We start from the raw sequence: 23,975 nt of genomic DNA on the forward strand, positions 1-23,975 counted from the left end.
TAAAATTTCGCTGCAACTTAATTTCGCAGCTCTGATGAGTGCGAAAATATAGTGATGTGAAAATAAATGCAGTGGAAAAAACATTAGATTCCTCAGGTCCAGTTCACTGGTACGAAATATTTTTTCAATTTGGGAATACCGTACTGTTTGGAACCGCACCTCTATATAAGCTGCATGTGCTTTATTTTCCAAAAACGATAATAAAACAATACATAAGCTGCCCCTTACTATAGGCCGCAGAACTAAGGACTGCTTTTTAACGTGGCAGGAACTAAGCCATTTAAAACGGAACAGTGCAGAACGGCACAGTTTCGTATTATCCGACGCTTTTTAACTTAGTGCCTAACGGGACAGTACCGTGAGGCATTGTTTCGTATTTTCTTTCACAGCTAGAAGTGCACTAATTGGAGATTCCCGTTAGTGCGCCCTAGCGGTGAAAGAAAAAGCCACAGAATAAGCCACAGTGATTAGCCGCACCCTTGTAGGCCTACCTATAAGCCGCATGGCTCAAATCATCAGAAAAAAGTAGCGGCTAATCGTCCGAAAAGTACGGTAGTTTGTATTTGTGAACCGCAAGTAGAAATGTGTAGGCGAGATCAATAATGCAATTTGATCGCTTGCTGCAGTTTGTCTCCTGGACTATCAATGACGTCAAGGTCACTGCCGCAGTGACTGATGTTGTACCAATATTAGAATTCAAGTATTTATAGCACGCGGTGGCCATGGCCCCGGGTTGTTATTGCTTTTGGTTGGTAATAAAATTCATCACTACAATAACTATTATTCAATTTTATGACTTTCCCTACCAGACTGTCATCCTCATCAGTTACAAATTCAATGGCAAAACTAATATCATCATCTTCTTCATTTGTTTAGGCTTTTCCAAAAAAACTTATTATCTTAAATTGTTTTGCCAAGCTGCTCAGTCGGTGTATTAGCTATAATGAGTTTAGCAAAACTTGCCCAATGAGCCAATCACATACGAAAATTGCCTGCATTTCTAATATGACGAATTTATTGTGAATATCAATGAAGAAAGCCATTTATTTTCGCGTTTTCGCTCGTTCGTTGTGATAGTTTAGTTTCGCTCATGAAATTTTCGCGAAAGGCTGTTGCCGCGAAAACGCGAAAGTTAGATGCCGCGAATACATAAGTGTCCTAGGGTAGATTTGAATGTTTATCGACTGTTGGTCACCTTCTTTAAGTCTATGTATGTATTCGTTTCTTAGCTATTATCATCTACTGCACACCCTCGATGTCTATGGATGAATTGTTGTATTGTAGTGTATCCTATTGCTGGTCATGGTATGTGAGGCAATCACCGTCATTGTGCGACAAGCCAATCATTTTAGAGTTACGCGAGCTCTCCGCCCGCTCTTTCTTCTCGACACTCACTATTGTAGAGGGATACGCAGGTAAATTACAGTTTACTGTAAGTAGATATGCAGGTAAATTACAGATTACTGTAGGGGGATACGCAAGTAAATTACAGACTGCTGTAAGGGGATACGCAGGTAAATTACAGACTACTGTAAGGGGATACGCCGGTAAATTGCACCGTCGAATTAAGTATTGCACATCTGAATCGAAAATCTTTTGGTCATGTTCATTTTCTACATGCTCTGAAACATTTGCATTTTGTTCCAAGTAGCCAGCCAGTATATACTGGTGTTCTTGTTGATTTCAGTGTGTCCTGTTTGATCATAAATAAATTCAACTTATTTGTATGAATACATAAGTGTTAGTCTAATTGTTTTTGAGTAACAATAAATTATATCAGACTGAGGTCAAAGGTTTGCGCGGAAATTTGGGTAAAAATCATGGCTCTCAAGTAGTTATAAACTACAGCTTCTCACACTTTACTCAATATTTACTGTGTTTTGCTTAATCTAATCTCTTAAAATCAGCACTTAAATGTCATCATGTCAGCCTGATAAGCTGTGTTGAAACAGGAAATAGCAGGAAATAAACACTTCCATAAAGTTATGTTTATAATCAAAATTATAATCTTCTATGCATCTGAACACAAGTAGTGTATTGACGTCAAGACTCTGTTTGACTATCCGTGTCTGTGCATATGTGTTACCCCTGTGTTTTTTAACCTTTTACCGCCAATTTTAATTTCTCACTCATTTTTACATCTATTGTTTTATTTTCTTATCAACTTCTGGACACGTTCTTTGACATTTTAGATTCTGCCGGCAGCTGCTGCAGTCTTTACCTCCCATTTTGGAGTTGCTCTTCTTGCTGCTCTTTGTGATGCTTCTCTTCTCTATCCTCGGTCAGTAGTACCTATTCACATATCCTAGCTCTAGTTAGTGTTACCTCTATTAATCCTTGCTCTAGTCAGTATTGCCTCTATTAATCCTTGCTCTAGTCAGTATTATCTCTATTAATCATAGCTCTAGTCAGTGTTACCTCTATTAATCCTCGCTCTAGTTAGTGTTACCTCTATTAATCCTTGCTCTAGTCAGTATTACCTTTATTAATCATAGCTCTAGTCAGCCACTTACTTTTTGCTGTAAAATAGTCTAATCTATTCTTGTTATTCACTCCACACCAAATAATTATCATTTTAATTTATACAAAACTTTTGTACACTCTGAACACTTAATTTTATGCGATAGATAACCATTTTCTTGGTTTCTTTTTTGTCTTCCCTTTTTAATTTATTCACTATAAATACGTGTCATCAGATATTTCTTACAGAATAAATATGCTGATTGTCTGATGTATTTGAGCCGGTTTATAGACTGAGAGTAATACATGTAGTTGCTCCTGCGACACTTGTTAGCTTTGCCTTCAGCATGTGTGGCTGCAAACCGCTGGGTCTTTTTCTCACCTCAGGAACCATAACATGTTATAGAGCTATTCTTCATTGGCACTATTACTGGTTGCTCAGTGAGTTAGTAAAATTATATCTGTATGATCTTATTTATATATCTTTTGTAGGTTTTTATCTGTTTTCATCCAATGAAAACTGTGTGGTAAGTTATCTTCCCTTTCATCAGAGCTTCTTCCTTTATAAACTATATAAACCTTACATAACTATATGAACCTTAATTCGCCATCGATTTACCAGAAAATTTCGTTCTTGCTTTTTTTATTAAGATAATGCAGAGTAATGTTTGTTTTTAGTTTTGTTTAACACTCTTATAAGTAGTTTGTTATGTAATATAATATTATACAATGTTATAATCTATTTCGCCGCTAATTTGTAAATGTGGTCGTGGTGACACTAGTTATTACAAATAACAGTGTAGGTCTTTCTATGGTTAATTTTAGAGTCATAAATCTATAACTATGGAAATAATCTGGGATGGGTTCTTGTTCAGATCATCCAAACATAAATAAAAGTACTCTGGGGTCAAATGTTTAAAAGTAACATAGAATGATATGTAATGTGCAAGATGAGTGGCGCAATGAAACAAAATAGATTTGACCAATCAGAGTGAGTGATCATCCGGTTTGGAAAATCTATTGGTCTAATCTCTTTTTTAGTTAAGTTTGGTCTTGTTAGGGTGGCATTTGTTAGTTATAGATTTGTCAGTACACAGCTGGTTTGACAAGAACAAACACAATAGAAGGGAATATTTACAGAATACTGTTTTTACATATTGCGGAGTAAATGTATGATTTCCTTTAGATTTGTTTTAGTATACATTAATAAAGGTGGCTGTGTAGAGAGTTTATGAGAGAAACATTAAATCTATATAATTTACTGTTTTCATCTTATACATTCTGTTGTTTTTATTACATGGTAAACTGAAAGTACTAATTTGTTTCACACTTGATGTTGTTCAGCGTGTATAAATTAGTTTATTGTGAAGTATGAGGCCGAACTTAACAAATTAAAAATTATAGTTAACTAGTGCCCTTGCAGTGTGCTGTGTGAGATCATCATGTGTAATAACTGTATGCATAATTATTCCGTGGTAGTGCAAGGTGGTTGAGTGGTGCAGTTGGTAAAATGCTTGGCCAAAAACCTGGATATCCGTGTTCCATTCTTGTGTTGCGCAATATTTTTTGCTAACACTCTTAGCTTCAGACAGACAGATGGACAGTGTTTGTCTGTCATCATTCTAACGTCCATTTTATAACAATTGGTTAAAATACGCACGCTTCAAAACTTGCAGCCCAATGTGCTGCGAGTGATAACGATGTGTAATGATTATATGCACTATATTCTAAGTGTGACAAGGGGGCTGTATGATTTAGTGGTATTGTGCTTAGTCTCACATTCGTGCATGCGAATGTACAGGTTCAAGTCCTGTGAGGTGCAATATTTTTTCTGACACTTTCAGCCAGCTTCTGACAGACATGGCTCTTATTGTAGTAAAGATTTACACTACTTAAGTTACTAGCTTAAGTTACTCAAGTATATTGGGTAAAGAAACGTAGCTAATGACAACTACATTACCTGCCACTGTTTATAAGTTTATTTAAATCTTGAGTGAATGTGTAGCTTGAGAAGTAAGAAATGTTTTCATCAATCTGTTTTAGCTGTTCCTCGATCTTTCAAATATTTGAATTATGAATGGGCTGAACACACACAGAAATAAACAAACACCCTCATTTAAAAGTTAAAGTGGTAAATGCTGTATATATTGGTTTTCTGCGCAAAAATTTTATTAGCCGTGCATTCAGTTGTTTCTACATATAGTTGTTGCACCTGTTGATCCCCCATGGAGCACGGAGTCAGACTATTAGGAGGAATAACCTTAGTAACAGACAATATATTAACAAATATGAAACAAACATTTTTGCATTGTTCTAGGTCACATGATTTTACACTGTTATATCTGCGCTTCGCTCCTGTCTGTATAGTATAGCGCAGTTATGACAAAGTATTCCTGTTGCAGTATTTCTTAACGCTCCAGAAAAGTTTTATAAGCCTTTTCGTGCTGCTCACAACCGCCAACTACCCCGATGTTATGATGCCTTCCTACGCCACCTCCAACTTCTCCGCCATCTTCTTCATAGTCTATATCGCCATAGAACTCTACTTTTTCATGAACTTGGTAAGCCTATGACAAGTTTGTGTTAATAATACTGTTCATATACTTGGTAGCTCTATGACACTATTAGATCTAGTGTTGGTATATCTATGACAATATTGTCTATGTATGAAGTTGTTAGGTCTATGCTGCTAGCATGTGATTTAAAGTATGGGTTTCCTTACGTTGAACGTCGCTCACAATAATTTCAATAATATCAAAAATAAATTTAGCTATGATTTTTACCTTTGTTCGATCTGCTGAAACCATGAGCCATGATAGTATAGTGGTTAGTACTTCACGTTGTGGCCGTGAAAACCCAGGTTCGAATCCTGGTCATGGCATTGTGATAGTTTTGTACTTTTTTAACAAGTCACTTTTTTTTAAGTCTTTTTCCTAAAAGTTAATATGTTCAAGAGAACTGTGATGGTCTAATAGTACTATTTATTGTATAGCATTTCTTGCTCTCTATTGCTTTATAGCATTTTTTTGTTATTTAGAAGATTGTAAAATCACTTTTAATTGAAATGGCTTGCACCTAAGCCGTGATAGCACTATGGTTTTAGTATTGCATGTTGTGGTTGTGAAAAAACTGGTTCAAATCCTGGTGATGACATATTTTGATTAAAAATGCGCTTAGTTTATTGTTACAATGATTTTTATAAGATATACATATGTTAGTATATACGGCACATAAGTTAGTATAATTGTATTACACTATATTAATTACACTAAGTTGACTAAAAAGAACGTGCTCAACAAGTTAATGGCGCTTTTAATAAAATATAATAAAGGTAAAATGTATAAGCCGCATATAAGCCCCTATATAAGCCGCATCTGCTTTATTTTCCAAAAGGTGATAATAAAACAATACATAGGCTGCACCTTTGTATAGGCAGCAGAACTCAGGACGGCGCTTTTTAATGCGGCAGCAACTTTGCTGTTTAAAACAGTCGTGTTAACCGACGCTTTTTAACCTAGTGCCTAACGGAACAGTACCGTTAGGCATTGTTTTGTATTTTCTTTCACCGCTAGAGGTGCACTAACCGGAGATTCTGGTTAGTGCACCCTAGCGGTCAGAGAAAAAACCACAGAATAGCCGCACCCTTATATAAGCCGCATAGCTCAAATCATCAGAAAAAAGTAGCGTCTAATAGTCCGAAAAGTATGGTATGTATAATATAGTGTAATATTTGCTATAATACAGTGTATGTATCATCAATATTAGACTCATTTGTGTGAGCTAGCCAGTGATGTGAACTCATGATGGACATTCCCGAAGGCATTGACACCCACTTTACCAAGTAGTATTCATGTTGCAGTTTCTTGCCGTTGTCTACAATACTTTCACAACTCTCGAGAAGAGCAAAGTGAAGAAGCTGCTCATACATAAGAGAAATGCCTGTGAGCATGCCTTCCGCCTCCTTGTCAGTAAAAAGCATCCCGAGGCTATTGCCTTGCGACACTTTGTCGGACTCATGCATTTTTATATGCCCCGTGCAAGTAAGTTATCAGGCTAATACTAGGAATACTTTAGGAAGGAGGTAAAAAGGGAAACATATTGTTATCAGAGGTTGATAATTCCAGTGTATTGCATATTGTGTTGGGGTGTTGTAGAATTGATTGTATTGATGTGGGTATATGATGGATGAACTCCGTGTCTTTGAGAAGACGCTGTATATATGTTGTATATATATTTTTTATATACCATAAAACCTCTAATTGAACGCCACCTCTATTCGACCGCCACTGTGAGAAAAGAGTGAAAAGTAGAGCACCACCCTCTATTTGAGTGCCACCTCCATTTGATCACCACTTTGACAATCTTTGATCTTTATAAACCAATAATATCAAGCGATCAGTAGAAAAGTGTCCATGAAATCGTATTAATAATGAATTGCTTACATCAATAATAATCAAGTATTTTGTTGTCCAAAGCTTTTTGCTTTTTTCATTTAAACTTTGAAAGCAACACCATAGAAATAATTAATAACCGTCTCAGGGCTAATAGTAGTTCCTTGTTTAACGTGGTCTTGATACTGCAAAGTACATGAATATAAAAAATGGTTAACATTTACGATGAAAAATGAACGACTAGTTTTGGGCCAAAGGTTACATTTAGCGAACAAAACTTCTACGCGTTGCATTTGTTCTGTTCTACTAAAAAATTGTTTGAACGCTAATATCGACTAGTTTAGCAGTGCAGAAGAAGAGTTGAGGTCAGAAGAGATTGTAGAGTGTCGGACAACTGGAAGATGTTCATTCCATTGAAAGCAAAAATCAGAATGCAGCTATCCAAGCAAATGAAACAAATATTTTTGTTTTAAAAAGATTAATTTTTGTTTCTGCATGTAATATAAGTATGGTCCGTTTATGTTACTTGTTCATGAATGTATATTTGTAGCATTTAATAGATTAAAAATTATATAACTTATAAATTTGCAGATTTATAGCATATTATTTGATAGCATTATTGCGGTAATCTGTTCTTATAATTGATCGACGCTTGTAACATATCTTCTATTGCACATAAAAAGCTAGTTTTGGCTGCAAACTGGAGCAAACATATCAATGAGTGCGATGAGCTTTTATGCATCATTGTTAAATATAGATATAAAATAATAAATATGTCTTTAAATTTAGAATGAAATAAAAATTGAGAGCTCCAACAAATGGCAAAGCAAGACACGGGCTATAATATCATTGCAGGTTAATATCAAGCAATAGATATCAAACTGGTAGAAATATTTCTCGATTTCTCAATGCATATTTATTAAGAGATCTTTGACAACTTGGAAGTAAGTTAGCAGATTTATTGCATCCAAAAGGTTTAATATTGTTCCACCGGAGAGAAAGAAAGGGCAACATATAGGCGACATTCGCTTCACTCGTATAAGGGCTAAATTTATTTTTCCAAAATCCTGACGAGCCATTTCAAAAATACAACGCCAGCTTCTATTTGAATGCCAAATCTATTTGATCGTCACTATAGAGGAAGGGTTCAAATATAGAGCGCCATGGCGTTCAATTAGAGGTTTTATGGTCTGTTTTATATATGTTCTATATATGCTGTATATACTACATGCATATGTACATGTATATATTATGTATACCTGCAGTATATATGCTGTATAAAGTCTGTATATATCTTGTTATATATCTTGTATACATGCTGTATATATGTTGTAGGTATGCTGTATATATGTTGTATATATGTTGTATATATGTTAGGTATATCCCGTATACATGCTGTGTACATATTTTCATACGCTATATATAACTGCTATATATATATTCGGTGTATACGCTGTATAAATGCTGTATATATGTTGTATATATACTGTATATATGCTGTATGTGTTGTATGAATGCTTTATATTCTGTATATATACTGTATATATAGTGTATATGTGTTGTACATATACTGTATGTATCTTGTATATATGCTGTATAAAAGTGATATATATACTGTATAGAAAGACATAAAAAGACAAGGTGTGTGTGTACATACGCCAATAGTTCTTGAATTTAGAAAAATATATTGTTATTTGTTATTGATTCATGGAAAACTATAGACCAATAAACAGGAATTTAATTTGTAATAAATTTGAGTCTTAAGCATACATTATTCTTTATTTAATCGATTCAGGCATTCATTTGAAAATAAATACTTATAAATTATTTGAGTTTGTCATGTGACACAAAAATATCTTTGAAATTTATTTACTAACATTAAGACGGGACTCAGTACTAGAAACTAGTAGGATTCTGAGGCTAATTATTAACTAATTAAGGTTGGTTAATTAAAATACAACCACTTCTCTTTATGCTGGTATATTTTAATAATTTCATTGGTAGTAATAATAACATTTATTATTTAGTAAACTTAAAGGTACTCAATATAGAAAATATTAGACTTTTTTTAGAAAAACATGTTTCAGTTACATGTAAATTAGGTGCAGTGTGATGTTGCAAGCTGTTTTTTGAGTTACCATTTGTCCAGCTCCTGACAAATGCTAGCATAGGAAATAACTAATTTAGTTAACATATATTTTATTGCTTTAATTTATTAATTATATTATTTGTAACAAATAAATATTGTAGACTAAAATAACCATTACTTCTTACCATTACAGAAAAAGAAGACGTTTACCTGATATTTAAGTCACTGAACACGAGTGCAACAGGGTGTCTCTCGCTAGAAGAATTCTTCAATGTCTATTCTCTTGCAGGCCTCAACTGGAAGGTAATTGAGCTCTCCAATCTATTGCATTCTTTCTGTAATGCTTAAAGATGAACTTACACAAAATTTTAGTAGATTTCATCAGAAAGTATCAGTATTTTTCTATCATTTGCAATTGTTACTGATGTTTGAGGTGATCTGACTACCAGGATGTTTCAAGATTAAAATCGACAAAACTTGATCACGGTTAAAACGCTCAAGAAAAATATGTCTCAAGTGACGTCAATAGTTGCTATCATTGTTATAGTTCATATCGGCTATTGCGTTATAGTTGAAGCATTAAGCGCTGAGTGTTCTAATCACGATTGAGTTTTGTCGATTTCAAACAAGGTTAATCTCTTTCTCTAGACTCTTTGCCAAAGTCTTCTCAGACAAAATGAATTGGTGATTGGCTATTCGATCAAATCTAATAGTAAATTCTGTTATGGTAGGAGGCGATGATGAGCGACCTCTGGTTCCACAAACTACCTTCTCCCTTTAGGAAACTCATGACTGGCATCAACTGGCTTGTCACACTCAAGTGGTTTGAGTATTTTATATGTAAGTATTTTATATATAAGTATTTTATATGTAAGTATTCTATATGTAAGTATTTTATATGTAAGTAAGTATTTTATATGTAAGTATTTTATATGTAAGTAGTTTATATGTAAGTATTTTATATGTAAGTATTTTATATCTAAGTATTTTATATGTAAGTAGTTTATATGTAAGTATTTTATATGTAAGTAGTTTATATGTAAATAGTTTCTATGTAAGTAGTTTATTATGTAAGTGTTTTATATGTAAGTATTTTATATGTAGGCCTAAGTATTTTATATGTAAGTATTTTATATGTAAGTAGTTTATATGTAAATAGTTTATATGTAAGTAGTTTATATGTAAGTATTTTATATGTAAGTAGTTTATATGTAAGTATTTTATGTGTAAGTATTTTATGTGTAAGTATTTTATATGTAAGTATTTTATGTGTAAGTATTTTATATGTAAGTAGTTTATATGTAAGTAGTTTATATGTAAGTATTTTATATGTAAGTATTTTATATATAAGTATTTTATATGTAAATAGTTTATATGTAAGTAGTTTATATGTAAGTTTTTTTACATAGTTTTTTCTATAATGTAAAGGGCAGCCCACTATGTAATTTACTCGCAGGTGCCATCATGTTTGGCGTACTTACAATAGCGTCAGCTCAATTCTATTACAAACCAAACTTTAGTCAAATCTTCTTTGATTATTATCGGAGTTGTCTTTTACTGGTTGTCAGATGAATGGCATTTTCAGAGGTGGCTACACTGATGGGTATTTGTATTTGTCTCTGAGGCTAGATTCAGTGCAATAGTTTTGATCAGTTGGTTTGTATAGCTCAGGTTCTACTGACTACGTCTGTCAGCGAAGTGGGCACTTCTAGTGTTTTGGAAGGCTAATGGACATGATAAGCTCGCCATTGCAATAATTCATATTACGACTATAATAACCTAATGTTAAATAGTGATAAAATGAACAAGGTTTGTTGAAAGTTACTTTCAGCATGCGACTTCATTGTACGATATGCGGTTAGTTTTTTCTATTATTAGAAAATTGCTCTCTCAGATAAAGTATTTTCAAGGAAACATTCACATGAATCTTGTTTGGCCTTTAATTCTTTTGGTAAATTTGGACTTCTTACAGTCAACCTTGCTGAGCCACAATAACAGAGCATTTACAAAAGCTTTGCGCTGCCTTTTATAACCCTTTCGCGGGCAAAGCGACATTTTTGTCGCTTCGTGATACTCCTTCAAATGGGCGGAGCGACATTTTTGTCGCCATAGTAACGTATTTCTTTTATTGCGGCTTTTGGTTAGTTAAATGCCGTTTTTTGTTTACTTTTTTGATCGATAGCAAGCTACAATATATTGGCTTTGGTTAGCCTCTAAAAGAAATTTCTGTTTGCACAAAACGATCGTTTTTAGCAGTAATAAATGAATAAAAATTGCGAAAAAAAATTAGAAAATGGTTCTAATTAATTTTTAATTATTTTTTTCTTTTTGGCTTTATTTTAGCCCTTATTTACTGAAAGCTTCGAGAGTTTTAATTTAGTTTATCGTCATGACGACTTCTAAGAGAACTCTCCGAGATTATTCTAATACAGCAAGTACTAGTACCGGAGTTAGTCCGAGTTACTAAGAGAATCACAGCTGACTGTGACTTTTTAGATTTAGTAGACAGAGATGACAATGAATCAGGTTCAAATTGTGATTGTAATTATTTTACATCTGGAAGTGATATTGATGAAGAAGCTGGTAGCAGTAATGATGAGGTTATGCCAGTGCCTGGAAGAATATTACCAATATGAAGAGAGATAAATCTCCTACAATTCATCAGTTTGTAGTAGTGATACATGTAGGTCCAGTATTTACTCCAGTAGATGCTGTGTGATTGGTACAAAAGGACAAGGATAAGCACATGGTGCAAAGACTGTGATGTAGGCTTTTGTAAAGGAGAATGCTTTTGGAATGCTTATTATACAAAATATGTGCTTAGTAAATTGTACACTTGTATCATAAAAAGATATACAATATATATATTTATCTTGGTAGATCTACATATATAAATATTTTTATGTTATACATTTTTATTCATTTATAATATATAAATATATATACATCTGGACATATACATGTATACATATGCATGTTTATACATAGATATATGCGTGCAATAACATACAAAAGAGTGTATAAACCTTTTAAAAGAAACTGATTTTCCAGAAAATTAATTCGCCCAGGGGGGTCTGATATAGTCCTGAAAATTTGCCGGCGAAAGGGTTAAATATAAAACCGCAGCTGGTAGTGTAATATTCTTCAATTGATTGGTAATATTTCGTGATCATTAACCAACCATCATTGAGATCAGAAACTGTCGCATGGTTAGTGCGCATGGTAGTGTTTTTGTTGTTGTTGAAAAATTCTTTGTTTGTACAATAAACACCCCTACAATGTAAATAATCCTTTCCAAAAATGTTTACATTGTATGAATCTTACATTATACAAACAGTAAAATACATGTAAATTTTGAATTCATTCCAAGATTTTCCCAAACTCGCCTCTTTGACCTCTGACCTTTGAACTCTTTGACCCTTCAAAAAGGGAAAAACTAAACTTAACTTCTATATTTAATGTAGAGTAACTTTGGTCTTATTGATTTATATCACTTTTACTTGGTTTGGGGGCTCATGATTACGGTAATTTCATGTTAAGGGGAGCGCTTCATCGTCAATGTCAATTTAAATCGATTTTTTTTGTACGCAAGGTCTATCCTGCACAGATAAACAAACATTGCATATGTCTAAAATAAAGTTAAAAAATATATCTTTTCTATAATTTCAATGAGACTTCAACTTGTGACCTTCAGCTTGGTAGAATGACACAAACACCTGCACTAGTCGACCATCTTTAGGTATTTCTAAATGATTGCGCAGCTTCTTGTTCTTTTTGCTTTATTGGCACACCTGCCATCCTTCGCGGCACATTGGAGTGCGAGGGTACTAGTACATATAATACGAAGCAAAACCTTTACATAAATTCTTTATGTTAAGTGGAATTTACATAAAAAGAGATTTCTGTTATTGGAATTATATATTTTTGTTATATCATACGTGTACATACATAAGTGGTCTAACTGGGCAGCATTCCAATGTTTCATACTCTATGAAGCCATTGATATTTCTAGATTGCGTAATAACAGGAAACTTTATAGTCATACTCTATGAAGCCATTGATGCGTCTATTATTCTCTCCAAAGAAGTTGAGAATGGCACAGAACACATCACTAGCCCAATTGTCGTCTCCTGGCATTCCATCATGTTCACAGCCAGTGAGTTCCACACCCTTATATTCTTATATGTACAATGCAGCAGTCTGCTTGAAAGGCTGGTTGATCCGCAGGCAGATGCCTCTATTCGTCAAACATTACTGCAGAAATCATCAAAACATTGTTGAATGAAGTTCCCAAATAAAAAGCATGCATTTTTCTGCGTAGAAAAATGAAGGCCTCTTGTAGGCTATTCACCATGTCGGAACCTAAATTCTGTTTTTTGCCTTCAATGTAAAAAATCAATCATCGAGTTGTCTGTACATCTCTCTCATGTTTAAAAAAATCAGTGATAGTCCGAACCAGACGTGAGCCAAGTCTTTGTTGTCATGAAGGGCACATTGAGGTCATGTCTGCTGATTGTAAACACAGACTATCACATCAGTTGTACATAGGGAATTCTTAGTGATCTCAGTTGTATCATTATGTATGGTTTCAGACTCATTATGTATGGTCTCAAACTCATTATGTATGGTCTCAAACTCATTATGTATGGTCTCAGGCTCATTATGTATGGTCTCAAACTCATTATGTGTGGTCTCAGACTCATTATGTATGGTCTCAGACTCATTATGTGTGGTTTCAGACTCATTATGTATGGTCTCAAACTCATTATGTATGGTCTCAGACTCATTATGTATGATCTCAAACTCATTATGTATGGTCTCAGACTCATTATATATGGTCTCAGACTCATTATGCATGGTCTCAGACTCATTGTGTATGGTCTCAGACTCATTATCACTATGTTTCCATGGTGCGCAGTACTGCGAAGCAAGCCCCCTCCGAAGTCGATGGGATTGTACGTTTCCATGCTGCGCAGTGGTTTTCAGCAAATACCGCAAATTAGCCAGAGAAGAGAAATTGTATAAATCGAATCGCCTGATGGAGAAATAGAATCGATCACGGATACCGAACGTCATAAACGGTCTTTTTATGATTCTGTCGTCATTATACTATTATTTACAATAAACATTCACAAGGTTTACAAACCTTAACACACTTTTTATATAGTAATATATTTTTAATAAGTATTTTAAGTAATATATTATTTAAACGTTAATTTAGGACTTGCCACCTATTTTTCGAAAAGCGTTGGCATCGATAACAAAGTCCAGGAAAGTAATCACCTCATCATCCTCGTGAATGCAGACCATTATTAAATTTAGGTGAAAAAAGATCGGAAGAATAGTAAAAAAACAAGATTAGCAGGACACCCTTTGTACTAGTTTATGGCCCTCGAAGAATCCGTCTCCACGGCAGGAGAGCTATGCGCAGCCACTGCGCAGTCGCTGTTTCCTTGCTGCGAATTTGCACTGGCTTCGCACTGATCAGTGCGCAGTGATTTCAGTGCGAAGACGCCGTTTCCATGATTCGGAGATAGCGCAATTCCAAAGCACTGCGCATCATGGAAACATAGTGATTGTATGGTCTCAGACTCATTATGTATGGTTTCAGACTCATTATGTATGGTCTCAGACTCATTATGTATGGTCTCAGACTCATTATGTGTGGTCTCAGACTCATTATATATGGTCTCAGACTCATTATGCATGGTCTCAGACTCATTATGCATGGTCTCAGACTCATTATGTATGGTCTCAGACTCATTATGTATGGTCTCAGACTCATTATGTATGGTCTCAGACTCATTATGTATGGTCTCAGACTCATTATGTATGGTCTCAGACTCATTGTATCTTTATACTGCACACCTGTGGTTTTCTAGTTTACATTCTGGAAGCCCTACTAAAAATCCTTGGTCTGGGACCGAAAGCTTACTTCACTGATGGCTGGAACCTGTGAGTTATCCTCTTTTACTTCAGTCATGTTTTTCTTCTGGCTCTAAGTTACAAGTAATAAATCAACTATTGTTATCATGTTGCTTTGCCTTCAATATAGCTATGCATTTAATTTTTATTTTGACAGGTTTGACCTTATAGTGACCTTGGTCAGTGTGGCCGGGTTAGTTGAAAACATCTACCACGATACCTTCTTCTATTTTATCATTCTCCGTCCCTTCAGGCTGATCAGGTAAGAAGTCAGTGTGTAGTCATGTGTATTTACATAGCCTTAGGGTTCCCGCTTTAGCTGCATTTTCTGTTACTACAACCTTTAATTCCCTACCCCGACTCCTCCGCAATACTTTTATTAGATTACATTTAGATTATAGATTACCAAATTTTACACAAGTTAGTTCAACTTACTCAATAATACCTGATTTCTGTCTTTTTATTTTTGTGTTTTTCCTTTTTTCGGCATGAACGGAAAACATAACTTTGTTGATGATTACCCGTGTCAATAAAAGTTATACATACCTGTATACTAATTTTTTTGTTATTACATTGCGTCAAAAAGTCTCGAAGTGACAAATTTAGGTCAGTGCTTGTTGTAAGTCTATGGAATAGCTAGTAGATGCTAAGGCTATTTTAAATGCAGAAGCAGCACCCTGTTTGATGTTGATAATCCTTACCCTTGGTATATTGTAAATCAAGCATTGATCGTTAGACATATTCTTGTAGAATATTCAAGGCTAGACGGAGGTACCGAGACGTGCTCGGGACCCTCTTCATTTTAGCTGATAGACTATGGAGTCTAGTTGTCACCCTGGTGCTGCTCTTCTATTTCTATGGTATTATTGGCATGGAGTGCTTCTCTCACTTAGAGCTTCTCAACTGCTGCCAGTGAGTCTTGTATTTTGTGAATGAACAGCCCAACTTGACTGGTTCATTATTTCTAAACAAAATATACTCTGAGTTCTTTAAAGGTTGGCTTGCAACAAAATTTACATTACAGTTGTTTGGTATCAAAAGATTCACTATGTCTTACTCTGCTGTGTTGTAGGTGCAAAATATGTGGAAATGTGATTACAAGCTCGTAAAAGCTCAAAAACAAACAGAGAATCGCAGCCCTCACTAGACCGCCGTAGATTAGAATCTCTTTCCAAAATGGCTCGAATGGGATGTAGTTGTACAAAATGGCTTCTGTTTACACTTTCACGTAATCTCATTCGTCGAAATATTTTCACAAATATACTTGACGCGTTCAATAAAACCATGTCTATTGTTCTTACGCGTCTATTTCATCATCATTGTAATGCTGTTACTTTGAGCACTGATATCTCAAAACCTACCGTAAAGCTTTGTTTAATTTTTTAAACTTAGCTCAAAGGAGTACATATCATCCTCTGATAAACATGACGAGCCTGTTGGTCACCTGTGATAGTCGAAAAATGCTGCAGAAATTATTCGCGCTGTTTGGCAGGAAGTATGGGTCACATGATTAGATTACAACTAGACGATTAGACCAAGCCGAAACAAAACTGTAAAGTAGCAAGCATCTATATTTGATACAGGTCTTCGGTAAAACCCGAAGTGTTTGTCATAAACTAGTGCTACGAGAAGTTTTATATTGAGCCTTTTATTGGCTTTTCAATTTACGTAAGAACATCACGTGACAAAACAATAACCAATTGTAATGACTATGTCAGAGAAATAAACTGATTTCAATCTACAGCGGTTTCGTGATGGCGACGATTAATGTTCACTTTTAAGAGCTTGCAATCATATTTCCACATATTTGGCATCTACAACACAACAGAGCGTGGTAAATCTTTTGATATCAAATAACTGTAATTTGAATTTTATTGCAAGTCAACCTTTAACCATCCTTCCAGTGTCTGTCATCGTATTCGATCAATTCTCATGATCATATAGACAAAAACTTTTTCAGGCGTTACTTTACAGTTTATAGATGATGGGCTATAAGACAATTACTAAGATATGTAAGATTTGTAGCGTGGTCAAACACTCTGTGACTGTGTCAGCACACTCTGAGCTCTGATATAGCAAGTGTAAATAGTCCTTTGTTGCTCTACAGGAATTCGACAGCGATAGCTCCCTACTACGCTAACAGCACCGGATACTACTATCTCAACAATTTTGATGACATTTTTAAAAGTGGAGGTAAGACGAGGAGAGTGTCTAGTGAATTTTACTAGTTAAGGTAGGATATGAGAGTGCTTGGAAGGGGCTCCTTAAGGGTGGAGGAAGGATGTAAAGCTTTTCAAGTCAATCGTTAGAAGTAGAGATGTGATAGATGAGGTGAATATTAAGCAGTGGAAGTAGAATTTGTTGGTGCTCAAGAAAATTTATGATTAAAGGTATACGAGTGCTTTGTCGTATTGGAGTTGTCTTATCCCTATTCTTGTATTTTAGTTACTTTGTTCGAGCTGCTTGTGGTCAATAATTGGTTTATTATCATGGAAGGATACGCCATCATGGCTACTGAGTATAGTCGAATCTATTTCATGACCTTCTATCTCATCACTATGGTAAGCTCGATACTGTGTTGCAATGTATCATGTACTTGTCTAGCGCTGTATGCCTGGCTCGCTTCATTGCTTTACCTCCTATGTATTTTATTACTGCTCTTTTTATAGCTTGCTTCATAACTCTATTATCTAGTGGCACATGTAGTGTTGTAGAAGGGGAATGGTAACACTAAGCTCGCCATAGCAATCATTCTTATTGCGACTAAAGTAAATATAATAATAAATCATAATAATAAATACAATATTAAATATAATAATAAGTATAATAATCAATATAATAATAAATATATTAATAAATATAATAATAAATCATAAAATAAAGTAAATTTAATTCTCTGACTAAGTTTATTGTTTGTTTCTTCAAATTATTTGGAATATATTATTTAAACAGAAGATGCAAGTGTCTCTATAATCTGATGTAATTGTGCTTAGTTGCAGGCATAAAATATGAGCATATTACTTTGTTATTAACATGTATCATATGTAATATAATAGTATTTAATGTAATATTTACCGTATGTAATATAATAAGATTTAATGTAATATGTTATATTCTGTCTTAGGATAAAACCATATAGATGAGAGTAACATGCAGCACTTGGAAACTACAAGATTTTCTGACAAATTCTGCTCTCTAACTGACCTTCAATTACCCTAGATAGTTTGGTGCTGTGAAACTGTACTTGGAAACTGAGGCTACGATGATTCTGTAGGTACTGAGGCTAGGTCGCATTCAGAAAATTGTAATGAAATATTTTGGTCTCTGCCATGACAGGTGGTTATGACAGTTGTCGTAGCCTTTATTCTCGAGGCATTCATGTTCAAGATCGAGTATCGTCACCAGACGAATGAGAACTCCAGCATCGACTACCTCATTCAGCCTCAGAGCCTCTCGCTGTCTGAGGTGCATATGATCAACAATGTCAAGCCTCACCTGTGGTCGGGAGAGTTCATTCGACAGCAAACACCTTGCTCGGTCAGTTGCTTATTCCTTCCTTTCTCTACATGATTGCGAAGATGTATCATCATTATGTGTATAGTTTGGAAACTGGGTAAAGCATTCTACACGCGCATAATTTACCTGAAAAAGGAACGCTGTTTTAAAGATTGGCAAACTTTAAATGGTCAGTTGCTAGGTAACTAACTACTAGCATTTCTTTGAATGGTTGGAGTCATGAAGTCTTCAGAAGTCACTGGAGATGATCAAATGCTAACGAGCATATTTCCTTCTTTTATTAACTGCTCAACAATCTTTTTCTGCGCCCTTCATGTCTCCATCACTAGAAATTGTAGGTTTATAGTCAAATTAACAAAGACATTTTCAAACTGTTGGTATCAGCTGGTTCAGTATAGCACCAGATTGTACAAGTAGCTAGGCGTCTTTACATCTCAATCAAGTTGGTTAAATCATACACTCTAAAGCAGGGGTGCCCAACCAGTCGATCGCGATCTACCAGTCGATCTTCAAGTGCTTGGCAGTCGATCGCGGGATGATTTTAGGATAACATATAATTACAACATAAAATAATAATTATTCACTAACTAGCAGCAACTACTATTGCTGCACAGCACTTTACTAAACTACTGCACTAAAAAAGTAGTTTTAATAATAACATTATTTACCTATTATCGTTGTTTATGTATAGTCGTGTTTGATTGTGTATTTCAAGACCAACAAAAATACACGTGAACGCCATTCATAAGTTCCCAGCACAGGACCGCAGAAAAAGCCGATAGGTCCGCACTCGATACAAAACCGTGTATAGTTCTTCATGCACCCAAAATAACTTTTGTTAAAATGTTATGCAGCTTTCTGCTAGCAGTCGATCTCGTTTTTTCTTTTTGAATAAAAACATAAACCCAGTGCCAGGTTTCTCACTAAGGTAGAGAATGAATGTTTTTCCTTTAAAATTATGTTACTTACTGGATCACTGCATTATATAAGCATATATGTGGAACTTAATAAAGGTGATAGGCTCACCACTACAGGCTCAAGTTTGTTTTTAATTTTTTGTTTCGGGGCTTCGCTAGACTAGTCGATCTTTGAAGGCAGGCAAATATAAAAGTAGATCACATGTCTAAAAAGGTTGAGCACCGCTGCTCTAAAGTTTATCATTTTCTAATGAAAATATCATTCCTATTATTAATTTGCTGACACAAATCTTTTGTTGTCTGTCAAACCTCGGCAAGCGACGTTGATTTGCTCCAATGTTTGTTTCCTGTATTGTATACATTGTAATTTGCTTAGCTTGTCCAAACTTTAATAAACAACTACAAGTGCTTCAAGTAATTATATATCTGTAACATTAAATGTATGCATTATAGAAAATTATCTAAAAAACTGAATTTCAAATCTAAATTATGTGTATAATCTAAATAAAGCAATGGTCAGTAAAAACAGATGTTTTTTGTTACTTTACGAACACATGAACAGGAGTGTAGGCCAGTGATGTTCAAATTAGGTCATAGAGTCAGTGATGAAATACGCATTATAACTTACCCTCCCATTGTAATTTACCCTTTCATTATAACTTACCTCCTTACACTAAAAAGTTAACTTAGCTTATTTTATATATTTTATCATGTTTTTCTACTTCATTTTTACTGTTTACCAGGTTTTACTTCTATTTTCAAAATTTTTGATGTTTCAATAAGTTTTGGATTGTTTGTTGGCAATTATATTGAATGTTGACAAATGTTTACTCACATTTTAAATTGTTTGTTGGAAAATGTAAAGATGATCATAAGTCAAAGGTTTAAATATAACCTCGTTTAACCGAGTAGTCTCCAGGGCAGATGCTAATAATACACGGCGGTCCTACTATTGTCAACATTGAGCAGTACTCGAATACTGAAGCCATTAGGTTGTAGTTAGACATTGCTCTCTCAGGTGATCCATTAATTTTAATCCAGCAAATACGTCTTTAGTCTTAGTTTTGCTGCTTTTGTTAATTTTGTCACCTTTTTTTTGTTCGTTTTATGTTATTTGCTTTGTCAAGTCTAATCACGCCATGATTATTTTCTATTCTCGGAAAACATTTCATAGAGATGAACCTAAAGAACGCGGTATTAATGAATTTTTGGGAAATTATTCTGATGATTGTTTATGAAATTTCACTTTCAACTTTTCTATAATCTTAGATTATAAAATTGTTCCATTGCAGACTGATTTGAGTTTCGTGGGCAAGAAGAAGAGAGGAAAGATAGAGCTGAGCCAGCAGATGTACAAGGATGAGATTGAGGTAAGTCGGAGAGAATCTCATACCCAGGATTTTAACAGGTTAAGTGTTACCAGCCTGGGTATCTTAACAACTTAACCTGTCACAAGCCTCAGTACAACTGAGGCTTGTAACAGGTTAAGTTGTATTGATTGAAACTCTCAAGTCCAGCCGTATCCTTCTCTTCTAGCCTTAGGAACAGTATGTCGATTTTTCTATACTTTTTGATTAACACATGACCCAGAGCTAAATATGTAACAAACATCTGAACCAGTTGATATATTTATTGTGGATGTCACATTTGCACAGGTGCTAGCGTAACGTTCAAGTCAGGTTTATTTGTTTTCTGATTTCCATTCATTTGGGACCATCTTTTCAACATTAATAAACATGCTATGTTTCAAAAGTTTAATTAAATCTATTTATGGTGGCAATAAGAGCCTTAATCGGTTTGAAATTAACTTATTTATTGATATATACGCTGCGTTTCCCTGCTACGTATAAGTTCGGAGTTGCTTTCTGCAGACAAATTTGTACCCTGCGATTTCAGTGATTCGAGGTTGCGCTATAGATCTAGATCCAATATTCGCGATACATTCCTAAAAAAAATTGTAAAATAGGCTCACTTTAGGGTCACGATCATTTTAAAATTCATGCGCAGGTAACCAGTTATACTGAAAAAGTAATAATTTCATCCTCATACGAGCTCATTCTTAATGTAGATGTTAATATAAAAACAAGAAGCCAAGCAGAAGCAGCAGTGAGCAGCAGTAGAACGTTGTCGTATCAGACCCGTGCGGTTGTGTGCTGAATTTTTAACCTCCACTGGAGAGAGCTTAGCCGGGTAATATTGATTTGGATCCATCAGCAGTGAGAGTTTCTATGATATAGAAGTACCCTCACAGTGAATGGCTTTGCACAAATTTAACGAAGCGAAATGGCATCAATAGTGGTCGGAGTTTTACCATTTCTATGATTTAGAGTAGAAGCAACTCCAAACACATTCGAAGCATGACTAGATAGCACGGATGAAACACAGTGATAGATAGCTAACAAGGTTGATAGATTAATGCTTAGATTATAGCTTAAAGATTAATCATGAAAAAAAGGCTACAGTATCCATAAGCTAAGGTGAAGGAATAGGCTAAACTTGTATCCTCACTTGATTGGTCATTTAGAGTCTCGATGCTCGCTTGCGAGCAAAAACTACTCTTATCAGTGTATATGATGTTCACCCTTTTTGTTAGTGTGAGGAATCAGCTTCGCATTCCTTCTGGCAGCACATGTTAACCTTAACCTCCTTGTCTTAGCATCTATATAACCAGTTTGGCGATTGAAAATGCCACCATTACCAGCATCATTAAAACAAATGTTTTTTATTATGCGTCGTTAGAAAAACTTTATCATGGTTAATCCTCAAGTCTAACCACCTGAAGAGTTGCTTTTATGGTTGGTGAAGGTTCACCTGCGCTGTCATCGGGTCTATTTATAACGGGAGTGAGAGACACGTTGCATTTGTGTGCAATCCAGTCTAAACAGTCATTTCACCTTTTGGTTGCCGTGCTGATTGGCATATTAATAATATTCACTATTATCCTAAGCAAGCCGTTGGCTGTTGGGACGGGGAGTTAAACAACTCTGAGTTAGCCGTTAGCACTCACTGTAGTTTGCTTAAAAACATCTACTGTTTATATAGGAGTGGCTGAAGGAGGGAAGAGGAGAGACAACTTCTCACAATACTGAACTTGTTCAATTGTCTCCTCCTGATATAGTACTCTCTACACCCTCACTGTCACGAATTAGCTCCGTCGCATCGGGACTATCGGATGATGTACCGTGCATAATTGACAGAGAGGATGATGTCGCTCTTATAAATCATTCTTCTGAAATCATATGATTTTAACTCATTTTTATGACTCCGCTTGTCTCGTCTCTTACAGACAGACAGACCTCTTGGAAAGCTTGATTATGCTGCCTCTTGTAGTTACATCCAAAATTTACATGTAAGAATAGAGGCTGTGTAAAGCATGTGATTTTAAATTATTTTAACCAATCAGATCTCAACAAGTGTCACTATCATGGCATGTTTACAAGTTTTATAATTAAAATATTGTTGGTTTCCTAACACTCAAGTAAACAGGAAGTTGGCTGAAAGCATCACGGTGAACAGTTGCATCTTCCATTTCTGAATTTACTTGCTATGCTGCAACCTTTACAGTGAATAAACTACACATAAGGGCAATTCTATTCGTAAATATGTATCGCAGAGCTATGCAAGGAATAGCTATTTAAAATGCTAGCGAACCGTTTTTTTTAATTATATGTCATTGAATATAATTTCATTATATTTACTATTTATTGTTTTTTACTCCATTTTTGGTGTCATAACATTATGAGCGTAGAACAATTTATAATATATTACTGTTCATTAAAATGTAATCACGTTGATAAATAACAAATATACTTTCATGAAAAGATGTTGAAATACACAGGAGATTGCACAACATCAACGGACCTTCTTCAATACAGCTGGAGGCAGCTTTATAGCCTGCCTAGAACACAGCTCATTCATTTCTAGTTAGGTTGGAGAAAGATTTATAGAATATTTCCAGTTAATTTTTCTGTTTAAGCGTTTTCTTTGTTGGGTGAACACCATGCCATAGAAGATATGTTGAACATTCTCAGGTATGTAGGAGCTGAGGCTATTGGGAGAGCTTTGCTTACAAAGAATATTTAAGCATTAGACTAACCAGAACATGAGCTCTTGCTTTTTCAAGCAGGATGGAAACTAAAGTCTTCGATAATAATGATAAGTTGCTGATGTTTTGCCATGTGACAAAAGAGTTTTAGTAGATTCCACATTAGATATCAACATGAATTCTGTACCACGACTGTTAAGTTGAGAAATGAATTGGCAGCCTGTTTGAAGACATTCGGTCACATGGTAGACTGTAGAGCATGCGTAAAACTAGACATTCGGCAAGTGTGACTTACTCCATGATTGTGATCATTTTTGAAAGAATGCAGAAGTATTTAATGAGCCTTTAAGTTTAACGCTTTAGAATAGACAGATAAAAAGAGATGATACGCTATAGCGGCGGACGTTCCAGGTCACAATTGTGGTGTATTTAGGGAATCGGTGAGTAGGCGTTCCAGGTTGTTGTTGAGTATTAAACTTTCTCAACTACTGAATGCTGGCTGTAGAAAGCCTTTGAGGTAGAAAGAATTGTACAACAGTTATGAGAAGTTCTACCACCTCAACTGATTGTCAGCAGTCGAGAGCTGTCAGTCAATTTGTATGATTTGTTACAACTACATCTTATGAAAAGTG

At 34.9% G+C, this 23,975-nt stretch overlaps 1 protein-coding gene and 1 non-coding gene across 2 annotated transcripts in view; both read left to right on the plus strand.

Annotated features, from left to right (window-relative positions):
• LOC137392840 (two pore channel protein 1-like) overlaps window positions 1-23,140 on the plus strand; it is a 39,024-nt gene extending 15,884 nt beyond the window's left edge. The window contains exons 5-20 of the mRNA XM_068079176.1: window positions 1,285-1,415; window positions 2,193-2,281; window positions 2,953-2,987; window positions 4,863-5,021; window positions 6,320-6,500; window positions 9,134-9,243; window positions 9,672-9,780; window positions 12,953-13,096; window positions 14,823-14,895; window positions 15,023-15,127; window positions 15,616-15,777; window positions 16,973-17,058; window positions 17,311-17,426; window positions 18,202-18,402; window positions 20,591-20,668; window positions 22,341-23,140. Coding sequence (XP_067935277.1) covers window positions 1,285-1,415; window positions 2,193-2,281; window positions 2,953-2,987; window positions 4,863-5,021; window positions 6,320-6,500; window positions 9,134-9,243; window positions 9,672-9,780; window positions 12,953-13,096; window positions 14,823-14,895; window positions 15,023-15,127; window positions 15,616-15,777; window positions 16,973-17,058; window positions 17,311-17,426; window positions 18,202-18,402; window positions 20,591-20,668; window positions 22,341-22,541 — 1,980 coding nt within the window. The 3' untranslated portion in view covers window positions 22,542-23,140. The remainder of the gene's footprint in view (window positions 1-1,284; window positions 1,416-2,192; window positions 2,282-2,952; window positions 2,988-4,862; window positions 5,022-6,319; window positions 6,501-9,133; window positions 9,244-9,671; window positions 9,781-12,952; window positions 13,097-14,822; window positions 14,896-15,022; window positions 15,128-15,615; window positions 15,778-16,972; window positions 17,059-17,310; window positions 17,427-18,201; window positions 18,403-20,590; window positions 20,669-22,340) is intronic.
• Window positions 5,270-5,341, plus strand: Trnah-gug (transfer RNA histidin (anticodon GUG)). The gene has a single exon. It is a non-coding gene; the product is annotated as a tRNA-His (tRNA).
• Window positions 23,141-23,975: the final 835 nt, after the last annotated feature.

The sequence above is a fragment of the Watersipora subatra genome, chromosome 4 (genome assembly GCF_963576615.1).
Source record: "Watersipora subatra chromosome 4, tzWatSuba1.1, whole genome shotgun sequence".
NCBI classification, from domain to species: Eukaryota; Metazoa; Bryozoa; class Gymnolaemata; order Cheilostomatida; family Watersiporidae; genus Watersipora; species Watersipora subatra.